This window comes from Vicia villosa, linkage group LG1, assembly GCF_029867415.1.
Source record: "Vicia villosa cultivar HV-30 ecotype Madison, WI linkage group LG1, Vvil1.0, whole genome shotgun sequence".
Lineage (NCBI taxonomy): Eukaryota > Viridiplantae > Streptophyta > Magnoliopsida > Fabales > Fabaceae > Vicia > Vicia villosa.
Window position 1 is genome coordinate 58549458 of NC_081180.1, and position 18987 is coordinate 58568444.

The 18987-nt window shown below is 34.5% G+C and overlaps 3 protein-coding genes across 4 annotated transcripts; 2 read left to right on the forward strand and 1 right to left on the reverse strand.

The window, feature by feature from the left end:
• The first annotated feature begins 1409 nt into the window (after positions 1–1409).
• Positions 1410–4259, forward strand: LOC131638812 (uncharacterized). 2 transcript variants are annotated; one of them, XM_058909368.1, is made up of 3 exons: positions 1410–1546; positions 1639–2192; positions 3284–4259. In XM_058909368.1, exons 2-3 carry the CDS (start codon positions 1671–1673, stop codon positions 4136–4138), a joined length of 1377 nt encoding a protein of 458 aa, XP_058765351.1. In that variant the 5' UTR covers positions 1410–1546; positions 1639–1670; the 3' UTR covers positions 4139–4259. The 2 variants fall into 2 exon arrangements, with proteins under 2 accessions (XP_058765351.1, XP_058765346.1); XM_058909363.1 differs by having other exon boundaries at positions 1475–2192.
• A 5417-nt stretch (positions 4260–9676) lies between these two features.
• Positions 9677–10930, forward strand: LOC131643616 (protein MAIN-LIKE 2-like). Its single transcript, XM_058913880.1, has 3 exons — positions 9677–10132; positions 10268–10356; positions 10540–10930. The coding sequence occupies exons 1-3, from the start codon at positions 9677–9679 to the stop codon at positions 10928–10930; spliced, it is 936 nt and encodes a 311-aa protein (XP_058769863.1).
• Positions 10931–11833: 903 nt separating this feature from the next.
• On the reverse strand, positions 11834–14608 carry LOC131643625 (PKS-NRPS hybrid synthetase cheA-like). The gene is made up of 3 exons (XM_058913893.1): positions 13368–14608; positions 12114–13287; positions 11834–11992 (listed from the first exon to the last, which is right to left on the reverse strand). The coding sequence occupies exons 1-3, from the start codon at positions 14606–14608 to the stop codon at positions 11834–11836; spliced, it is 2574 nt and encodes an 857-aa protein (XP_058769876.1).
• Positions 14609–18987: the final 4379 nt, after the last annotated feature.

The following is an 18987-nucleotide window of genomic DNA, read 5'->3' on the forward strand; positions in this document are numbered from 1 at the left end:
ATTAATTATAAAGTTAAAAATTACTTTTAAAATAATTAATTTATTAATCTTTTATGCTAAAAATTTACAAAATTTCAAAGTTACAAAAGTATTGAATGTGGGTTATGTAAAGTTTGAGTTGTAATATGGTTTTGTTTGGCTTGACTTAGTTTGTAAGATACAAACGCAAACTAAATTGAATCGCACTTAAAAAATGACCCAAGCACATACAAGTAAAATGCGATATTTTTTGCAATTTTCATTTTAGTTTGGTTCAATTAGCAATATTCTATTAGATCGGTTTAGTTTTGAACACATCTAATCACAATGAGATAACATCGAAAATGAGAAAAAATAATGGTCGTTGTCTAATGACTGTCGCGATAGAAAAATTGAGATTACACTGTTGATTAACTTAACTCAGAAAAAGCAAGAGTCGCCACTGAAATTTATTGTTTCCAAATGAATGAGAAAAATCGAATAAAACCCACAAAAGTTTTAAAGAAACAAAACTAAAAAGAAACGGGTACGAGGTTGGTTATGCAAGGGAAAGACATTTGCATCTCTCACATCCGTGGTACTCCGCAACAACCTTTTGAAAATATGTGTATTAAAACTTAAAAGAGATGTGTGCAAAAAGATTGATGGGATGAGAAAAGATCATGTTTTATTATGTTTTATTATGTTCGGCAAGACATTGCATCTTGTGCCTACATACCTCCTCTGTGTAATGGAGAAATCGAAGTCAAAAAATTTGTAGTTCCGCTTACAAAGAAACAACAAACGTTAGTTGATTGATTTTAAATGAAAAAATACTTTGTCATCTCAAGGAAAAAACTCAATTAGTCAACCATAAATATGAAAAAGATGAATCTTTGCATCACAATGAAATAAGAACTCCAACTTGTATAGAAATCAACAAGTATGCCGGTAGCTCTTTCAAATAAAAAATAATTAAAACCATATCAATGAATATCATTGAGATAGGAGAATTACATCTCAATTATGATGATTACTCATGTCAAATATTTTGAAATTAAGTTTAAAGATGAAAAACCAAGTGGCAACCAAATCTAATTTAAAAATGTATACATTCTATATATTTAAAAGTTGAAAAACTTATTTTTTTTTATAATAATATTATATTTGAGAAATTTCGCTCATATCTTTTGTAGATAGAACAAACTTCAACAAAATTATTAACTATAACTCCTAATACAATTTTTTTACTACATTCGGTCTTTGTTAATAATTTTTTCTTTTAATCTTATTTAAAAAAATCATAATTTTAAAAACTTATTTACTACATATAAGACCATTTTATAATTTTCTATAAAAATATATTTATAAAAATATTCAAAAGATTATAACAATTATTAACAATTTCATTTGTTTTGATGTTTTTTAGTATTTCTTTTTATAATAATAAGAATAGGAGGGAAAAGGGTCCCACCTTAAGCAATTTGTATATTTCATTGCAAAGTCAGAGTCATTTTCTCCTACCCAGATCAATCCCAGATCCAAATTGCAAACATATTTGAATTCATTTTCTCCTACATAGTTTCAGGTGAGTCTCTCTTCTAATAATCATCATTCAGTTTTTCATATCAACTATGCTACACTTAGCTTTGTTTATAATTCCTTAGTTTCAATTTCCAGCATCATTTTGAACCTATAAATCAAGAAAAAAAATGAGGATGAGGAATCTATACAGAAAACCAATTACTACTTTACATCACAACACTGGAAATAGATATTGTTCTATATCACTTCTTATACTATGGACCTTATTAATCTTAGGATGCATATTTTTACTTCATTTTTATTCCAATAAGAATATGATTCAACCTCAACCTCTTGATTCTTCTCATTTTCATTATCTTCAACAAATTGAAAATTACAACTTCCAAATTCCACCATCAAACAAAAAGAGCTTACCTCAAATCCAGTCAATAACACCATTGGTTGATGAATTTTTGGATCAAGATTCATCACTTAGAGAGGTTTTCTTTCCTGTGGAGACTATAGGGAAAGGGAATGGAAGTGATAATTATTTCTCCCCTGGGAGGATTTGGTTGGATACTGATGGAAATCCTATTCAAGCTCATGGTGGGTGCATTCTGTTTGATGAAAGTTCAAGCACTTATTATTGGTATGGTGAATATAAGGATGGACCTACATATCTTGCTCAGAAGAACAAAGGACCTGCTCGTGTAAGTCACTTTAATTATTTAAATAGTTTGTTGTTTTAAGTGTATTAAGTAAGTTTTTTATTGATTTGACTTACTTATCTATTAAAATAAGTACTTTTGCGCGTTTGAGAGACCCTATGTGAACAACTTATACTTATACGTAAGAGTGACAAATTAGCATGTCCGTCCCGTTTAGTCCTGTCAAACAAAAACTAGCAAAAATTGGTGCGGGGCGAGACAAGCATAATTGAGAATGCGGGCATAAAACCTTGGTCTGCTCCACGAAAAAATGAGGGTGGGGCGGGAATGCAGGATTTGCACCCCCTAATGGCTAAAAATTGTAAAAATTCTTTTTAGTGCCTGTATCCATGTAAAAAAAATGGAGCGGGGCAAGCAAATTAAGGGGGCGGACCTAAAATCATAGTCCGATCCACAAAAAAATGCAGGCAAAATGGGTATGTCTGAGGGTCCGTACCCATTTTGCCACGCTATTTATAGGCTCTCTAGGATATCATATGAAAACAATGGATAACTTAAATGAAAACAGTTTGACTTAAGTTTATCTTTTGTTATAGAAATAGATAAACACTTGCATGATAGAGGCTTATAGCATAAGTGTTTGTTTAGTTGTTTTGCCCTAGCTAGTTTTGTAGACATGTTTAATTCATCTTTGTACTATTCATAATGAGGGGCCTTGTGCAGTTATGTTCCAAATACATTCAATGTAATCTCCATACTTAACACCGCTGTTATCAACTGAAGTCTTTGGCAGAGAAGTTGTATTTGTTTCAAATGGTTAATTTGGTTCTTGAATTGTTTACTTTGACATATATTTTGTTACTCTGAAAAAAGAATTTATAAATTAGCAAATCTAGGAGTCATTTTAATTTGTATCAAATGCAACTACTGCTCTGTTTTGGCCAAATTGAGTTCATCAAAGATTTCTTGAAATGGTTTTCTGTTCCAGACTGTAACTTCAGCACCAATGGAAACAAGTTATTGTCCGGTGAACGGCTCGAATGAGCTAAGAGACGACGAGTTCATTCCATTAACTTCCAAATAATTATTGTAACAAAGCTCACAGTCTCTATTTCTCACTCTCTCTCCATCAGGTGGACATTATAGGAGTTGGTTGCTATTCTTCTAAGGATCTATGGTCCTGGAAAAAAGAAGGTATTGTATTAACAGCAGAGAAAACAAATAAAACCCATGATCTACACAAGTCCAATGTGCTCGAGAGACCAAAAGTTATTTACAACGAAAAAACAAGAAAGTATGTGATGTGGATGCACATTGACAGCGCCAATTACGCAAAAGCTTCTATCGGCATAGCAGTCAGTGATACACCTATCGGTCCATTCGAATATCTCGGTAGCCAAAGACCGCATGGATATCAAAGCAGGGACATGACAGTTTTCAAAGACGAAGACGGTGTCGCATATCTAATATACTCATCCGAAGGAAACAATGTAATGCACATTGGACCCTTAACTGCAGATTATCTCAATGTGACATCTGTTATGAGAAGGGCTTTCGTCGGACAGCGAAGAGAAGCACCAGCAATGTTCAAACACAAAGGAACATATTACATGATTACATCAGGGTGTACTGGCTGGGCACCAAATGAAGCACTTGTTCATGCATCTGATTCAATCTTGGGGACTTGGGAAACAATTGGAAATCCATGTGTAGGTGGAAACAAAATGTTCCGGGTTTCGACTTTTTTGGCACAAAGTGCTTTTGTGGTTCCATTAAAAAAGTTTCCTGGTTTGTTTATCTTTATGGCAGATAGATGGAATCCAGGTGAGTTAAGAGACTCTAGATATGTTTGGTTGCCTTTGATTGTTGATGATGGACATGATGATCAAGCACTTGAGTATGGTTTTGGATACAGAATGTGGCGAAGAGTTTCTATATATTGGCATAGAAAATGGAAGCTGCCTCTAGGTTGGAACACATTCAAATAATGTAGTTTTTTTGTGTGTATATTTGTTTACAATTTCATCAACGAAGTATGCTTGACTTACAGGATAATGTAGAACAGTAGATGTGCGATATAGATGTTCTTCACACACATGAAGTTTGTGCGAGTGTACTAGTGAGATTTAGTTTTGAAATTTTGTTCTCTCAAGATGTAAAATGGTTTCAATTATGATTTTAACTTTCTAATTATTAAGACTCTTACATCGGATAATATAAACATATATCTTTATAAGTGGGTGCAATTCTCATCCTACAAATCGGTTTTGTAAGATTGAATTAAATTCAACCACATTTCTTAACAATCAAATCAAAGGAGACATCAATAATGTTATGGAAGATGATGTATCAAGATTAGCACTTTCAAATAAGTGCAGTGAGTTGTACTAAGTAATACAAAAGTTGTTCTAAATGTGGATGCCAAAGATTGCATAATACAATGAATTTAATGTTAATTAATTATTGGGTTAATAGTAATTTACTCCCATGTAATATGAGCGTGTTTCGGTTTACCTCCACCGTTGCCAAAGGCAGGTTTAGGCAACGGTTTTTTTGAAAAAACCGTTGCCAAAAGGTAAAGAGGGAAGAAAAGCAAAATTCGCTAACATTACATAGGGATGAAATACTATTAACCCTTAATTATTTAATTGGACAAATCTCATAAGCTAAAGTTAAGTTGGGATAAATCTCTTAAGTAAAAGCCAAGCAAACAAATACTGGGTTTATATCTATGTATGTCTCAAGAGAAAATTGAGCTCATATATGGATTTTTCTAAACTATAAATTAATTTTAAACTGATATCTTCTTAGTTCAAATGAATATTAAATCGGGCTATATTTCAAAGAGAAAGTTAACTAATATAGGATGTTTTGAAACTTTAAATTAATATGACTTAATACTATTTTATGTTCATTATCTTCGACTTGGAATCCAATTTGTTTCTTTAACTTTAAAAAAAACAATTTTGTCCCTAAACTTATTACTCAATGTCACGTATGTCCTTATTGTCTAATTCCGACAAACGGAGTTTTTTGAGGTAAATGTTGCATCCCAGTTGGCGGATTTGTCATCACCATCTTTGTTTCCCTAGTTTTCTTATAGGAATCCTAAATCAAATTAGGGCAAGTACTTCTATTTGGATATTCTCTATGTAATCTCCATAGCCTCAAACACTAAAACATTTATGTTCATCTTGTGTACAAGTCTAGGGGTGGGAATAGGCTAGGCTAGGCTAGGCTTTATAAGGCCTGGGCCTGGCCTACAATAAACTTACAAGGCCTGAGCCTGGCCTATGGCCTACTATAGGCTCATTTTTTCAGCTTGGCCTGGCCTTTTTAAAAGCCTGACCTGGCCTGAAAGCCTATTTAAAAGCCTCTTTCTTATTAATGTTTTCAATTAATTCATATTACTTAAGAAGCCTTATAGGTCGCATATATATGAACATTTAGACTGGTCTATTTAGAATTTTTTTTCTAATACATATGTATATATAGACCAATCTATTTAACACTTTTTCTAATATATATGTATATATAGGCCAACCTATTTAGACTAATTTTAATATATATGAAAATATAGGCCGGCCTACAAGGCTTTATAGGCTTTTTTTAATAGCCTAGGCCTGACCTATTTTATTAAACAGGCTTTTAAAAAAGCTCAAGTCTGGCCTTTTTATCAAATAGGTCCGGCCTGGCCTGGCCTTAAGTAGGCTAGGCTATAGGCCCCTGTAGACCGGCCTGGCCTATTCCCACCCCTATGTACAACCTATATTCGTAATCGTAAGCAATTCGTGGGTGGATATTTTTCACTTCATCTTTTCATCTCAATCGAAGTTACAAATTTGTTATGAGTGTTGTTCTTCCATTGCGAAACAATATGGTAAACACGAAGGAAAAAGTTTTAATTCGAAAGTTTATTCAAGCTTGAAGTTGTGATTGAGACCTAGGTGTAGGTGTGGAGATATTATTGTTCTTCAAAAGGCAGCGACAATTACCAATTATGGAAAGCAATTATTAGGATGTCCACATTTTATAGTAAACATTCTAAAATCCTTCATCATTCTGGATATTTGTAAAACAAAGCTTGTTTTGTAACATTGACAGTGTTACTTTTGAATTCATACAGGGATCTACTCAAGTTGGGTGTGGTTTCATTAATTGATTCTATGAAAAAGTGAAAGATGGGAAGGATAATTTTATAATGAAGAAAAAAAATAAGGTTGGAAATATTTAAAAAAACAAATTAAGAGCAACTATAAATCTTGAAACACAAAGAGCCACTATAAAATGGAAGAAAATTCAGAAGACTTTAACTTTTGTCGTTTAGGTTGTGAAAAACGCAAGTTGAACGAAAGTGGAGAACTTATTCATCTCATCGTCTCTCAAGTATAAGCTACTAATATCTGGCTTGACATAACCCATTTCTTGTTGATTAAAGATTGCAAGAAGACGAAGAAGTTACTCTTAGGTTTTCATTTATTTTTCATTATGTGTTTAAGAATGTTTAGCTTAGGATCCAGTGTTGGTGTATGTACTAAGTTCATTATGAGCTAAACTCCTTTATGTTGAGCAATGTGAAGTTAATATGAAGTAGTCTTTATGTTAAATGGTGTGTTGTTAGTGGTTTATTTTACCAGGCATTATAATGTTATAAATATGATTATTTGACTGATCAACTTATGAAAAGATACAAGTTTGTTGTTGTGAGGAATTCAACAATAAGTGAAACTCATGATAAATGTGATTGAAAATAGTAGGATATGAATATTCACTAGATTAGCTACTTTAGGCATAAAGCGCTACAATCATATAGGACATTCGAAATGAAACCAGACATGCATTAAAGTTAAAAGTGAGGCTTAGGAATTTGTCCCCTTGCTTTACTGTATATGTTTACGTTGTAAAAATACACCACATTTCCAACATATTCTCCATTATTGATCTCATTTATTCTTATCAAAGTATATATGCCACTATTCATTCTAAAAACTGAACATGTGACATCCTTACTATTTGATCACATGCTAATTTAAAAGAACATGTATACTTGCACGTGACACCACACATTTTCAAAAGCAACAACATCCTACATGGACAAAATACCTTGTGTATTCTTTGTATGTGATAAAATAATCTATTTTCGGTTTCCAACCTCCGAACACACCCTAGGGACAATATGGCTTGTGTTTCTCAGACAATCATAAAAGAGAGAGTGAATTCTGATTCCAAAATATTTAGTCATTCACAACTCGCATAAATCATTTCTAACACAAAATGAATTTTCATAAGTCATTCATAATCCATATTGTAGTGCAAATCAAAATTTTTACATCAAAATATTAAACTACATCGAAATTTTTACATCAAAAACTATCGAGACTACATAAAAATACAAATTAAAGTAAATTATTGGATATAATGCACACCCATGATCCTCCTCTGCCTCATATACTTTAGTGCAAATTGTGCCTTTGATAATACTGAATGGAAAATGACCATCTCAATAGTGCCTTCCTAAAACTTTCCTCTACTTAAGGCATCTCTTACAATAGAGATTATACGTTAACATATAGACAATACATCAACGACATGGTCCGCCTTTGCATGTTACTCTTCTAGAATCTCCTAATGAAATGGCCCATGTCAATCTCCTTTTATAATTGTATATCACACTCCATAGACGAGCAGCTGTCACACTATGTATAACCTCCGACACCAGATACTCGTCCTCTGATGTCAGAGGTTGTACGTAGTGTGACAGCTGCTCGTCCATGGAGTATTCCATCAACATCTCTGCATAGGACAGTGGCAAGTGCAACAAATATATGGTCCCTACGTATACCCCGCATATACTTGAATTACTACAATACTCGCTTAGGTAGATGTGGGTACATATGTCAAGACCTATACGATAACCATCCAGAGTACAAACATATCACTTCCAAAGGTCATGTCTAACGGTGCTTACCATACGGTGTGAAACAAATGTCATATGTTAGAATGAGGTCATGAGCAAGTCTTTATAGCTGAGTCGTCAGATTCCCCTTGAGTAGAATAATCGAGTACGCACGTGACAATTCTTCAGTTGTATTGGGCTTGGGTCATCCAAAATTTGGATTGTTATTACATAGTTTCAGTTTCTTTAATTATGGTGTGCAAGGAGATTGAAATCCAAATATATTTTTAACTTGCATTGGGCACGATTTTAATGAAAAAGTTTGTTGTGTTGTTGTCATGCGGATTTCAAACTCCTACACTATGAAAGGGTTATTTTTCGAGTTTTCACAAGGGTGTGAGAGGAATAATAAGGATGCAACGAGCAATCTCCAAATTTGAACCAATTGAGTACCAAATTATGTCAAACTCAGTCCAACACCACCTGTATACACCCCTAACAAATAGAACCATAAACAAAATAAAAGATATTTGCAATCACCAAAACCAAACAAAAAGAATTACAAACGTTTATTTTTTTTAGTTCAACTCAAATTGTTTATCTCTTTGTTAGGCTCATCCCTTCATTTTAAAACTCTCGGTTAGGTTCATCCGTTCATATTAGGAAAATTTTACTTCCTACCCCTACATTTGCCCTTCTACCCCAACAATCATATTTTTTTGACGAAATTACCCTTCCATAAATAGGAATTTTTTTTTCTCATTTTTCACTTTTTACTGATCTTGAACAAACACTCTCCTTTTATCTGTACGAAACACAAACCGGAACACCTTGGAAAACTCTTCCGGTTCATTAACTTTCCAAACCGGAACACATTTGGTAAGTGGTCCGGTTCAGAAAAATACTTCACGGAACACTTTTGGTTTTTGTTCCGGTGCGTTCGCTTCCAAACCGGAACACAATTTGGAACTCTTCCGGTTTGTTGCCTATGATACCGGAACGCTTTTGAAATCTGTTCCGGTTTGTTTTCATCTCCACCGGAACCCTTTTGAAAACTGTTCCGGTTTAGCTCAGTTGCAAACCGGAACCCTTTCTGGAACTGTTCCGGTTTGGTTTTTTTTTTTTTAAAAATTTTTTTTTTAAAATTTTTTTTTCAGGAAAATGCGTACACTTGGACCAGACGGGAGACCACATACCCGTCGCCGCCGCGACGAAGCTGGTTCCTCTAACCCACCACCACAGCCAGTTGGATATCCTGGTGGACCATCAGATTTATCTTTACTTGTTCGATATCAAGACCATGTTGCTCGCCGGTTATGGTACGGAGAGGTAAGTAAAAATTATTTGATTTATTTTAAATAGAATTTATTATTATATCTTCTAATGTGGTTTTTTTATTTATTTTCAGGAAAGAGGCTCTAAAAAGGAGCTTAAAGTTGCTGGGCACGGGACGAAGCTCTAGGAGAGAGTGCCTCAGCAGCTCCCACCTGAGATTGAGGCTATCGTGTCTAGGTCAGGTCTGGCTTCTCTTCAGAGAACTAGCCTGACCAAGATAGACGTTAATCTCGTCTCAGCATTTGTGGAGAGGTGGCATGTTGAGACTTCGTCATTTCACATGCCATTTGGTGAAATGACGATTACTTTAGATGATGTTGCGTGCCTGCTCCATTTGCCTATCAATGGTATGTTCTGGTATCCTGATGAGCATGTCACAGAGCAGGTGGCTGTTGATCTTGGCTGTGAGTTATTGGGAGTGGATAGACATGCCATGGCTGTACATGTGCGTTCTTGCAGGGGAGCTTATTACTCACTGCAGTGGCTGTATGACAGATTCGTGCAGTACCATGCTGCTGGTAGTTGGACTTACGCGACCAGGGCATATCTGATGATGTTGGTAGGTTCTACCATTTTTGCGGATAAGACATTTACCCTGGTTGAGGCCCGATATTTGGTATTGTTTAGAGATCTACGTGGGCTTGGTTCATACAGTTGGGCATCAGCGGCACTGGCCACTCTTTATCGCCACCTTGGGGATGCATCTATGTTTAGTTGCAAGCAGCTCGGTGGATATCCTACTCTTCTACAGGTATTTATGTTATTTTTAATTAATTATATGTTTATTCATATATTATAATTTATATTATTTAATATATATATATATATATATATATATATATAAACATTGGTATTAATGAATATCATTTAATTTATTTGTTAACAGTGTTGGATACATGAGTACTTTCCTACTCTGGGAAGGAAAGGAGAAAATTGGCGGTCAGACAACCAAGGGCTTCCGAGGGCGTTGAGATGGTTCTACAGACAGGGGGCCATCAAGGTGGATGCATATAGACCGATATTGGACCAGCTGACACCTACAGACGTCATATGGCGTCCATTCGAGGATCATCGACCTCATATTGCTTTTAACGAGCTATCTTTATACTGAGGTTTCCTTGTTTGGGGTGACATACATGTGTCGTACTTACCCGATAGGTGTCTTCGCCAGTTTGGTATTCGCCAGTATATCCCGCCTGCACCTCCTGCTGATACGCTCAGCAACGATGAGATTGCCGTGGAGTGGATTGGTTATCACCAGAGCGTGGCAGATGTGATTAGAGGTACGGAGGCGGTGGGATACCCTCATGAGACGGTGGATGGATATTTAGAGTGGTATTACCGTGTGTCTCATCCTCAGGTTGTGCCGCCCCCACCTAGTGAGCGTAGAGAGGTTCCAGTTCCTGTCTTTGATGCAGGACCAGCTGATCCAGATTGGGCTCGTGCCTCCACACTGGTTCGTCGTTATCTCCGGCAGGTAGAGGCCGAGGAGGATGATGTCGCGTATGCTGACTTATTTGAGGTGTTGCGCATCGCCGATGAGCATTGACTATGTTATATTTTATTTTAGATATTACATTTTGGATAATTTTATGGTACATTCTGGATTATATTTTGGATTCTATAGTTGATTTTAGTCTTTTATTTTATTCTATATTTTATTGTATATTTTGGATTATATTTTATTCTATAGTTTATATTATTTGGATAAGATATCTTATTTGGATAAGATATTATGTGGATAAGATATTGTGCGGATAAGATTGCCCTCATGGCCTATAAATAGGACCTCCTAGTGTTGACACAAAATATCATATTTTTCAGAATGTCTCTTGGTAATTTTATGGTTGACACAATTGTTTTCTATACTGGAACTAAGGAACCCATGAAGCTTTCAATACCTAACGATTGCGGGAGACTCGAGTCACTTAAAAGTTGGGTGAAAGAAGAGTTGCCAGAAACTGATAACCGAGTGGTGACTAAAATCTGGTATCGTGAAAATTGGAACATGGATGTTGATGGAAGGATAAGTTATAATATTGTGGAGTTGAAATGTGATGGTGATATGAAAGACATGTGGAAATCACACCGCCGTAAGATAACAAAGGGACCGATCGAGTTTGAGGTAAACCTAACAAGGTCTGCTGAGGATGTTCTGAAGATGCTGGTGCGCCCAGAATCGTCTGCAAGAGTCTAATGCTTTAATGTTTTATGTTATTGTTATCATGTTTTATGTTATTGTTATCATGTTCTATGTTTTAATGTTCTATGTTATTGTTATCATGTTTTAATATTCTATGTTATTGTGATCATGTTTTAATGTTCTATATTCAATGTTATAATAATTTAGTGTTTTTTTGTAAATAAAATAAAAACTTCTAAGATGTAAATAAAATAACTCAATCTAAGACGTTTTTAGCTAAAATATTACATATAAATTAAAGTCACTTAATTAATCTATATTAACACGTGATGGTAACATAGGCGTAAGATGATGCCAATGTTGAAGACGTCCAGCAAATCCTAACATCCAAGATGTCGCCACTTGATGACGAAACTTCATCCAATCTACCGTGACGGGTGGCAGCGGGAAGCCTTCTTTCATATTAACCTGATTTCATGACATAAAAATAATTAAAAAAGTAATTAAATAAGTAATTATATAAGTAATTAAATAAGTAATTAAATAAGTAATTATATAAGTAATTAAATAAAATATATATAAAGGTTACCCGAAGATAATGATTCCTGTTGACAAGGCCAATGCAATATGTAGGAGCACTTGGAGAAAATGTTGTTGTCATAGGAAAAAAGGTCAAGCAAGGGTTACCAAGCAGCACAAGAATAATGTTATACCGATTCGCTATCAAATAACCCATCTCTGGTAGTGTCAACCATTTCTCCGGTGGTTGAAAACCAACATGATCTATCAACAATCCATTTCTCACTTCGGATAAACTTAGACCGAACAATCTCTCATATAAGTCCTTCTTTTCTCTTAATTCCATGTCCAAGTCACGACGAACCATTGCCCAACCATCCTCACTATACCCATGCCACGAAGAAATTGCTCTAAATCCACAATTACCATCTGCTACAACATTAACAATCTCGGTAATATATGGCCTAATATGACAAGGAAACTGAAGAGTGAAATCCTCATCCTTTGCTTGTGATTGCTTCTTTGATTGTGATTGCTTCCTGGAAGTTTGTGATGCTTGCGATTGTTTTTGTGAACATTGAGACGCCTGATCAGCATACTCAAAACCTGAAGGATCCCTATAAACATCATACCCAACTGGTTTCTTCCCTTTCCTCTTCACTCCGCCTTTAGTTTTTATTTTCTCAGGTGGTGGACACAATGAAGTTGTTGTGGGATATGCAATTTCACAAACCCTACTTTTCAATGCTCTTTTTCCAACAACATCTAGTGATTTAAACCTTCTCCACAATTCATCAATTGCATTACTCATATCAACCTCCGAACCAGCTTCCTCATCTAAAGGCAAGTCACCTTCCATAGATAGTATCCTCCATTGAAGATGAACACTTTCTATTTGTAATGGGATTCCAACAACAATCGATCTTCCCATCTCACAAGCACAAGGTAGGCCATAACTTGTTCTCATAGTACAACCACATGTTTCCCTACTATTTAACACATAATCAAGCCTCGATAACTCTTCTGCAATGCGTCTCAAAGCAGCTCTCGATACTGAACCACGCAAATTATCATAAAATGGACTAATGTGTGTGTGCTCAACCTCATAAAAACTTTTTTGAAACGAAGCTCGAATGTTACCTATTTGGATTTTTGGGTTAGAATTCATAGCTTCCCAAACTTTGACCATGTCACCAAGGCTGTTTCCTAACATCTGCTTTAGCTTCCAATGTGCAGATTCAACCCTAAAATAAACAAAGAAGGTATAAAAAAATAATATTCCAAAAATTAATACTAAATAAATATTTTAAGAATTATGACATACCGATTTGTCGTGGTGTTACCAAAATGAAGCACTAGATTAATCCATGCGCCTACAAATCTTTGCCTATGTGGGATCAACCAAGTGTTCTTCACGTAATCGAGGAAGTTAGTACAAGCAAAGCATGCTTGTTCAAGATATTGAAACCGTACACCATACTCAACCTCATTACTAGCCCATACAACATCTTTCCACAATGTGCCTATCGTCTCTCGCATGTCTTTCATCACATATTCCTTGCATTTCATCCCAACATTTTGGTTAATATGAAAGCGACATAGCAAGTTATGCGTCGTAGGAAAAACAACTTCAACTGCTTTCATCAAAGCAAGATCTCTATCCGTCAAAATCACTTGTGGAACCACATCTTTCTTCACAAACAATTGCTTCAGCTTATCCAAGACCCAAATATAACTCTCTGTCTGCTCACACTCCATATAAGCAAATGCAACCGCAAATGTCAACTCGGTCGATGTCATACCAACTATTTCAAACAGAGGTTGTCTATATTTGTTGGTCTTATAAGTGGCGTCCATAATCAAGACAGTAGGAAAAAGATTCACCAACTTTACCGAATCTGGATGAGCCCAAAAAATATCTCTCACAACTTCACAATCATCCCGTTTCCTACTCCAATAAACATAGTTCGCCTCCTCTATAAGCTTAAGCAAATGTTGTATCTCACTTCTTGGACCTCTTATCTCCGCTTCAATCACACTTTTATGCTTGTATATTTGCGTGATCCGAGTGACGTTCTCAGGATCTCGCTCTTGCAAGGAAGTCAATATGTGTCTAGGCGGAACATGTCTCTTTGTCAAATCAGCAACATGCTGCTTCTCATCTGTTGTCAACCTACCAACAAATGAATGGCCTTCTAATCTATCTGGTAAACCATGATTATGAACTCCACATTTTACATCAACCTTCCATCCAGACCCATCTTTTGCCGGAGTCGATCTGATTTTGAATGGACATCCACATCTCTTAGTAGCACTTTGAGTCTCACTTTTATCCTTATATTTTCCACCTTTATCGCATGCAAATATAACTTTGTTACTTCTTCCTCTTTTGCCTGTTTCAGTGTCTGAACGCGCTATGATAACAGTCACTTTATTGTTGATTCCGGTCTCTTTAACCCAGCGGATAACTTCTTCCCGTGTGACAAATCTCTGTGAAGTTGTGAAAACATCAGTGGTATCTATAGCTGTCTCGTTTTTCCGACAAATTTGGAGCGGAAGTTCCATACCTAAAAAAAAAACCAAAAATTTAAAAATACAAAATGCGTTCCGGAACAGTTTTCCAATCTGTTCCGGTTTGATATCAAGTTCACCGGATCACTTTTCAAAATTGTTCCGGTTTGATTACAAATGCACCGGAACACTTTGCTTATCTGTTCCGGTTTGATTTTCGTATTACCGGAACAGTTTTAGAATGTCTTCCGGGAAAAAAAAAACAAACCGGATGACTTGCATAATGTGTTCCGGTTTGTTAATTTGTGAACCGGATGACTTACCAGAAGTGTTCCGAATTGAAGGTGCGTAGGGGTGCAGATTTGAATTTTTTTGACTTTTTAGATGAATGGTAAAAAGTAAAATGGTAAAATGGTTATTAACTATTGAGGGTAAAGTTGGCATTTTTACAAAATTGTAGGGGTAGAAGGGCAATTGTAAGGGTACGAAGTAAAATTTTCTCATATTAGAAAGGAAATTTGGGCCAAAACTTGTTATACTGATATTTGCTTAGCTGATTGTAGGAAAGCTTGATAGTGGGCCTAGTTTAGGTAGCTAGTGGGTTGTTATCCAAGTAATAATGGCCCTTGATCTGGCGTGGGTTCTTCTCATCAATGACAGTCACAAAGTAACAACGACATGTCCAAAATGAGTACATATCACATACCAATTTACTTTCAATTTCAATTGTTAGACCAAAAATTACAACACCCACCAGGTACCACCACCTCTTCCCCCCAAAAAAAGTATTGCTCAAACTTTTATCATTAAATTAACAAAATGAAATTATTCTACTATTGTCGGAATATGAACCGAGGATTATGTTTGAAAATGGAAAATATAGACAGAGAGACAAAACCCTGAAGTACTTATGAGTTGGAAAATTAAACCCATCGAGTAAGCTTTTTTTACATGAATATGGTCCCATAGAAACATAAAGGCATAAGCTAGTCATTGTCAATTTTATTGAAAAAGAAAACTAAAGCTTACATATGTAGAAGAAGGTATGGGCCAGCATGCATCAAAATCACTTTAAAGAAAAGCAATTGTATTTTTTTTCAACTAAAGGTTGGAAAAGGTGCAAAAGTGGAGAGTTGATGTGTTATGTTAGAGGAGGCAAATAACATCAATATTTTAGATATGTAACCCATTAAAAGATGAACCCACTATTAATCATTTTTTTTAAAAATTGTTTATGTACTTGAAATTGGTTGGCTTTTCCAATGTTATATGTGAAATTGTTGCTTGAATGAAACGTTGGGGCTATGGTGGGGGCATGAAGAGAGAAACATAAAATCATTTTGGGATATATAAATATAAAAGATGGTAGGCTTTTGGAGTTGAGAGGATGGGAAGAATGGAAAATAAAAGAAAGGAAAGGAGAAAGAAGAGTATTGCTTTTTCTTGGTTTCAATTTCAAACATGTAACGTGATGGCCACTAACGCGTTTTTTGTGGATTCCCCACATTCACAAACTCACACGGTGGCCGTACTAAGATTCGTGAGGCCCAAATATCTTAGAAAGATTGTTATTATAGTTAGAATAAGTTACACTTCCATCTTTTGACATATTGTTATTACACTAATCTCCTCTTTTTGTGTTAAAATTTTATTCTCCTCTAATGGAAAATATATTATATTCTTCTACTGATAGATACTTATATTATACTACTATCTTATCTAATGTTAAAATACATATTTTTTAATCTTCTTAAGCAAACTATCTTACATTTCTCTCTTATGAGAGAGGTTGATGTTACATTATCTTCTCCTCTTATTTTTTTCAGCCTAATAGTCTATTTTCTAGAATTCTACTTACTCTTTACGGATGAATAAATAGGATGTCACATGTTTGAACTCACTAATGCAACCGCATGACCATTAGAGGTGAGCAAATTATACATTCATATCCATTCTTCGACAAAACATATTAGAAAAAAGACACTCTCCTCCCCTAAAAGATGAATAAATTACATTATCCCCCCTCCTTAAATTAAAATCTATATTTTCATCATTCTTTTATAAGCTACTCTTCAATCTCTTGTTAAAATTTTGATTCTAATTTAATATATTAAAAGTTTTATGAGAGAACTCTCTTGAAACTACCCAGTCATGGCCAACATGGTTGGTCACTTCTAATATTTGTCTCATCTACACCATCTAGGTCTGTCTTGACGTTGATAGGGAGTTTCTCCCATAAGTGTTGTGGTTTCTCATCAATATTCATTAAGATGATCAGTCCTTCTAATTGATTGAAACTCCTCTCTGTGACGGTGTATGGAACCGGTGATTTATTTTCTTTTCCATGTCCAAATGTCTCTATTTTTTTTTGCCACTTGGACTTTTAATTCCTTCTCATTTGCGGGCTTTCTTCTTCAAGCCTCATTTCAATAAATCTAATTTTGTCTTGAAGGGAAATTTGGATAACTTTCCCTTCTTGATTAAATCTTGACAATATTATATAGTTGTAGCATTCTTCGGTTTTATGGACATTGAAATGATAATATCGAGATTTGTCCACTCACGAACGTTCTCATAGTGGTTTGGTGTTTTAACTTGTTGTTCTCAAAATTTTGTGTTAATCCATTCTTGCAAGATACACTCTCTTGATACGTTTAATGACAGGTAATCTCGGTATTGGAAGACAATGCTACCTTGGCCTCTTAGTTGGTCAATGAATACTTCTTGGTTTTACCCCTATTTTTGTTTCTTTGTTTGGTTTCTTCGTTCCCATTCTGCTTGTTTCTTCCTTCTTAAACCCTTTGTTATAAACTGCCTTACATGTGGTCAACTTTACCTTGTATTGTATGAACCTTTCGGCTCTTTCCAATAGGTTATTATCGATTTTACAAGCCCTGATTTCAATACTTTCGATGAATTTGGACCCTTGTTGGTGTCTTAGACTTAATTAGCATTATTTCACTTTGCTTCAGCGGCCATGAGTAGTATCGCTTCTCCATTGAACATTTAGATGTAGGATCGTAGTGACTCGCCTTCCCCTTGCCTGATGGGTCTTAGATTTTCCACTAATATGAGTTGTCTTCTAAACCCCGTAAAGTGTATGAAAAACAAGCAATTCACGAGGTCCAAATTCGTTGAAAGTATTGGAACTAGAACAAGATGTCTTTTGTGCACTTCACAGTGTCGACAAGGAGACTCAAGTCAGTAGAAAGCCTAAGATTCATCAAACAAGATAAAGACAAGCCAATATGAACCTACATCGAGAAGTTAAACATAGAAGAAATATTAGTCAAGGATGTCAACAATGAGATAAGGAAGTACTTGTGAAGTCTGGGATTTCAACTGGGGTCCATATTCGCCAAAAGTATTGGAATCGAGGACCCTAAAACCTTTAGCAACTTGGGCGAGTTTCACAAACAAGAGAAAGACAAGCTGCTAAGAAGAAGAAATAATGTAATTTATTCATCATTTAGGGGGAAAAGAGTGTCATTTTTTCTAATATGTTTTTTGAAGATGGGATGTAAGTGTATAATTTATTCACCTTTAAATTGCATCTAATTGCATGTGAGTGGATTTGAAAGGTAACATCCTAACTACACCCCTCTAAATGGTGAAATTTGGTCACTAGGCTACTAGACCAAAAAAGAAAAAAAAGCATAAGAGAGGAAGATAATGTAATATGAGTATCTCTCAAAGAAGAGAAATGTAATATATGTTGCATAAGAGGGAAAAATAATGTATATTTTAATACAAGAAGGAATGATAGTGTAATATTAGTATATCTCTAGAAAGGTGAGTGTAATATATTTTGCATAAGAGATAAGGATTATATATGTTTTAACTCATGAGGTAAGGATAGTGTAATATAAGTATCTCTTAAAAGAAGGGAGTATAATTTACTAATACTATTATTATTATTATTATTATTATTATTATTATTATTATTATTATTATTATTATTATTATTATTATTATTATTATTATTATTATTATTATTATTATTATTATTATTATTATTATTATTATACCAGAGATCCTTTAAGTTATTTTATTGTAATAAGTTAGTCTCTTAATTTTTTTTGTAACAACTTGATCCTTTAAGTTAATAAATGTGTACACAATTATCCTTTTTATCCTTTTTTTTAGTATTTGATTAAATAAATCATCCAAAATACATAAAGTTGTAAAAAAATGTATATATTATCATCCTAAATACACAAAGTAGCATCCAAAAAATATATAAAGTCAAATCTTAATTCAACAAAAAAAAAACTTAAAGAACAAAGTCGTTACAAAAAAACTTAAAGGACCAACATATTACAATAAAATCACTTAAAGAACTTCTAGTGTTATTATTATTATTATTATTATTATTATTATTATTATTATTATTATTATTATTATTATTATTATTATTATTATTATGAGAAAAT

Excerpts from the sequence above, each read along its gene's own strand:
- LOC131638812 (XM_058909368.1), top strand. The coding sequence starts at position 1,671 with ATGAGGATGAGGAATCTATACAGAAAACCAATTACTACTTTACATCAC. Across the intron at positions 2,193-3,283 it reads AGAACAAAGGACCTGCTCGT|GTGGACATTATAGGAGTTGG; the intron begins GTAAGTCACTTT and ends TCTCTCCATCAG.
- LOC131643616 (XM_058913880.1), top strand. The coding sequence starts at position 9,677 with ATGACGATTACTTTAGATGATGTTGCGTGCCTGCTCCATTTGCCTATC. Across the intron at positions 10,133-10,267 it reads GATATCCTACTCTTCTACAG|TGTTGGATACATGAGTACTT; the intron begins GTATTTATGTTA and ends ATTTGTTAACAG. Across the intron at positions 10,357-10,539 it reads CTTCCGAGGGCGTTGAGATG|GTGTCTTCGCCAGTTTGGTA; the intron begins GTTCTACAGACA and ends CTTACCCGATAG.
- LOC131643625 (XM_058913893.1), bottom strand. The coding sequence starts at position 14,608 with ATGGAACTTCCGCTCCAAATTTGTCGGAAAAACGAGACAGCTATAGAT. Across the intron at positions 13,288-13,367 it reads GGTAACACCACGACAAATCG|GGTTGAATCTGCACATTGGA; the intron begins GTATGTCATAAT and ends TGTTTATTTTAG. Across the intron at positions 11,993-12,113 it reads ACAGGAATCATTATCTTCGG|GTTAATATGAAAGAAGGCTT; the intron begins GTAACCTTTATA and ends TCATGAAATCAG.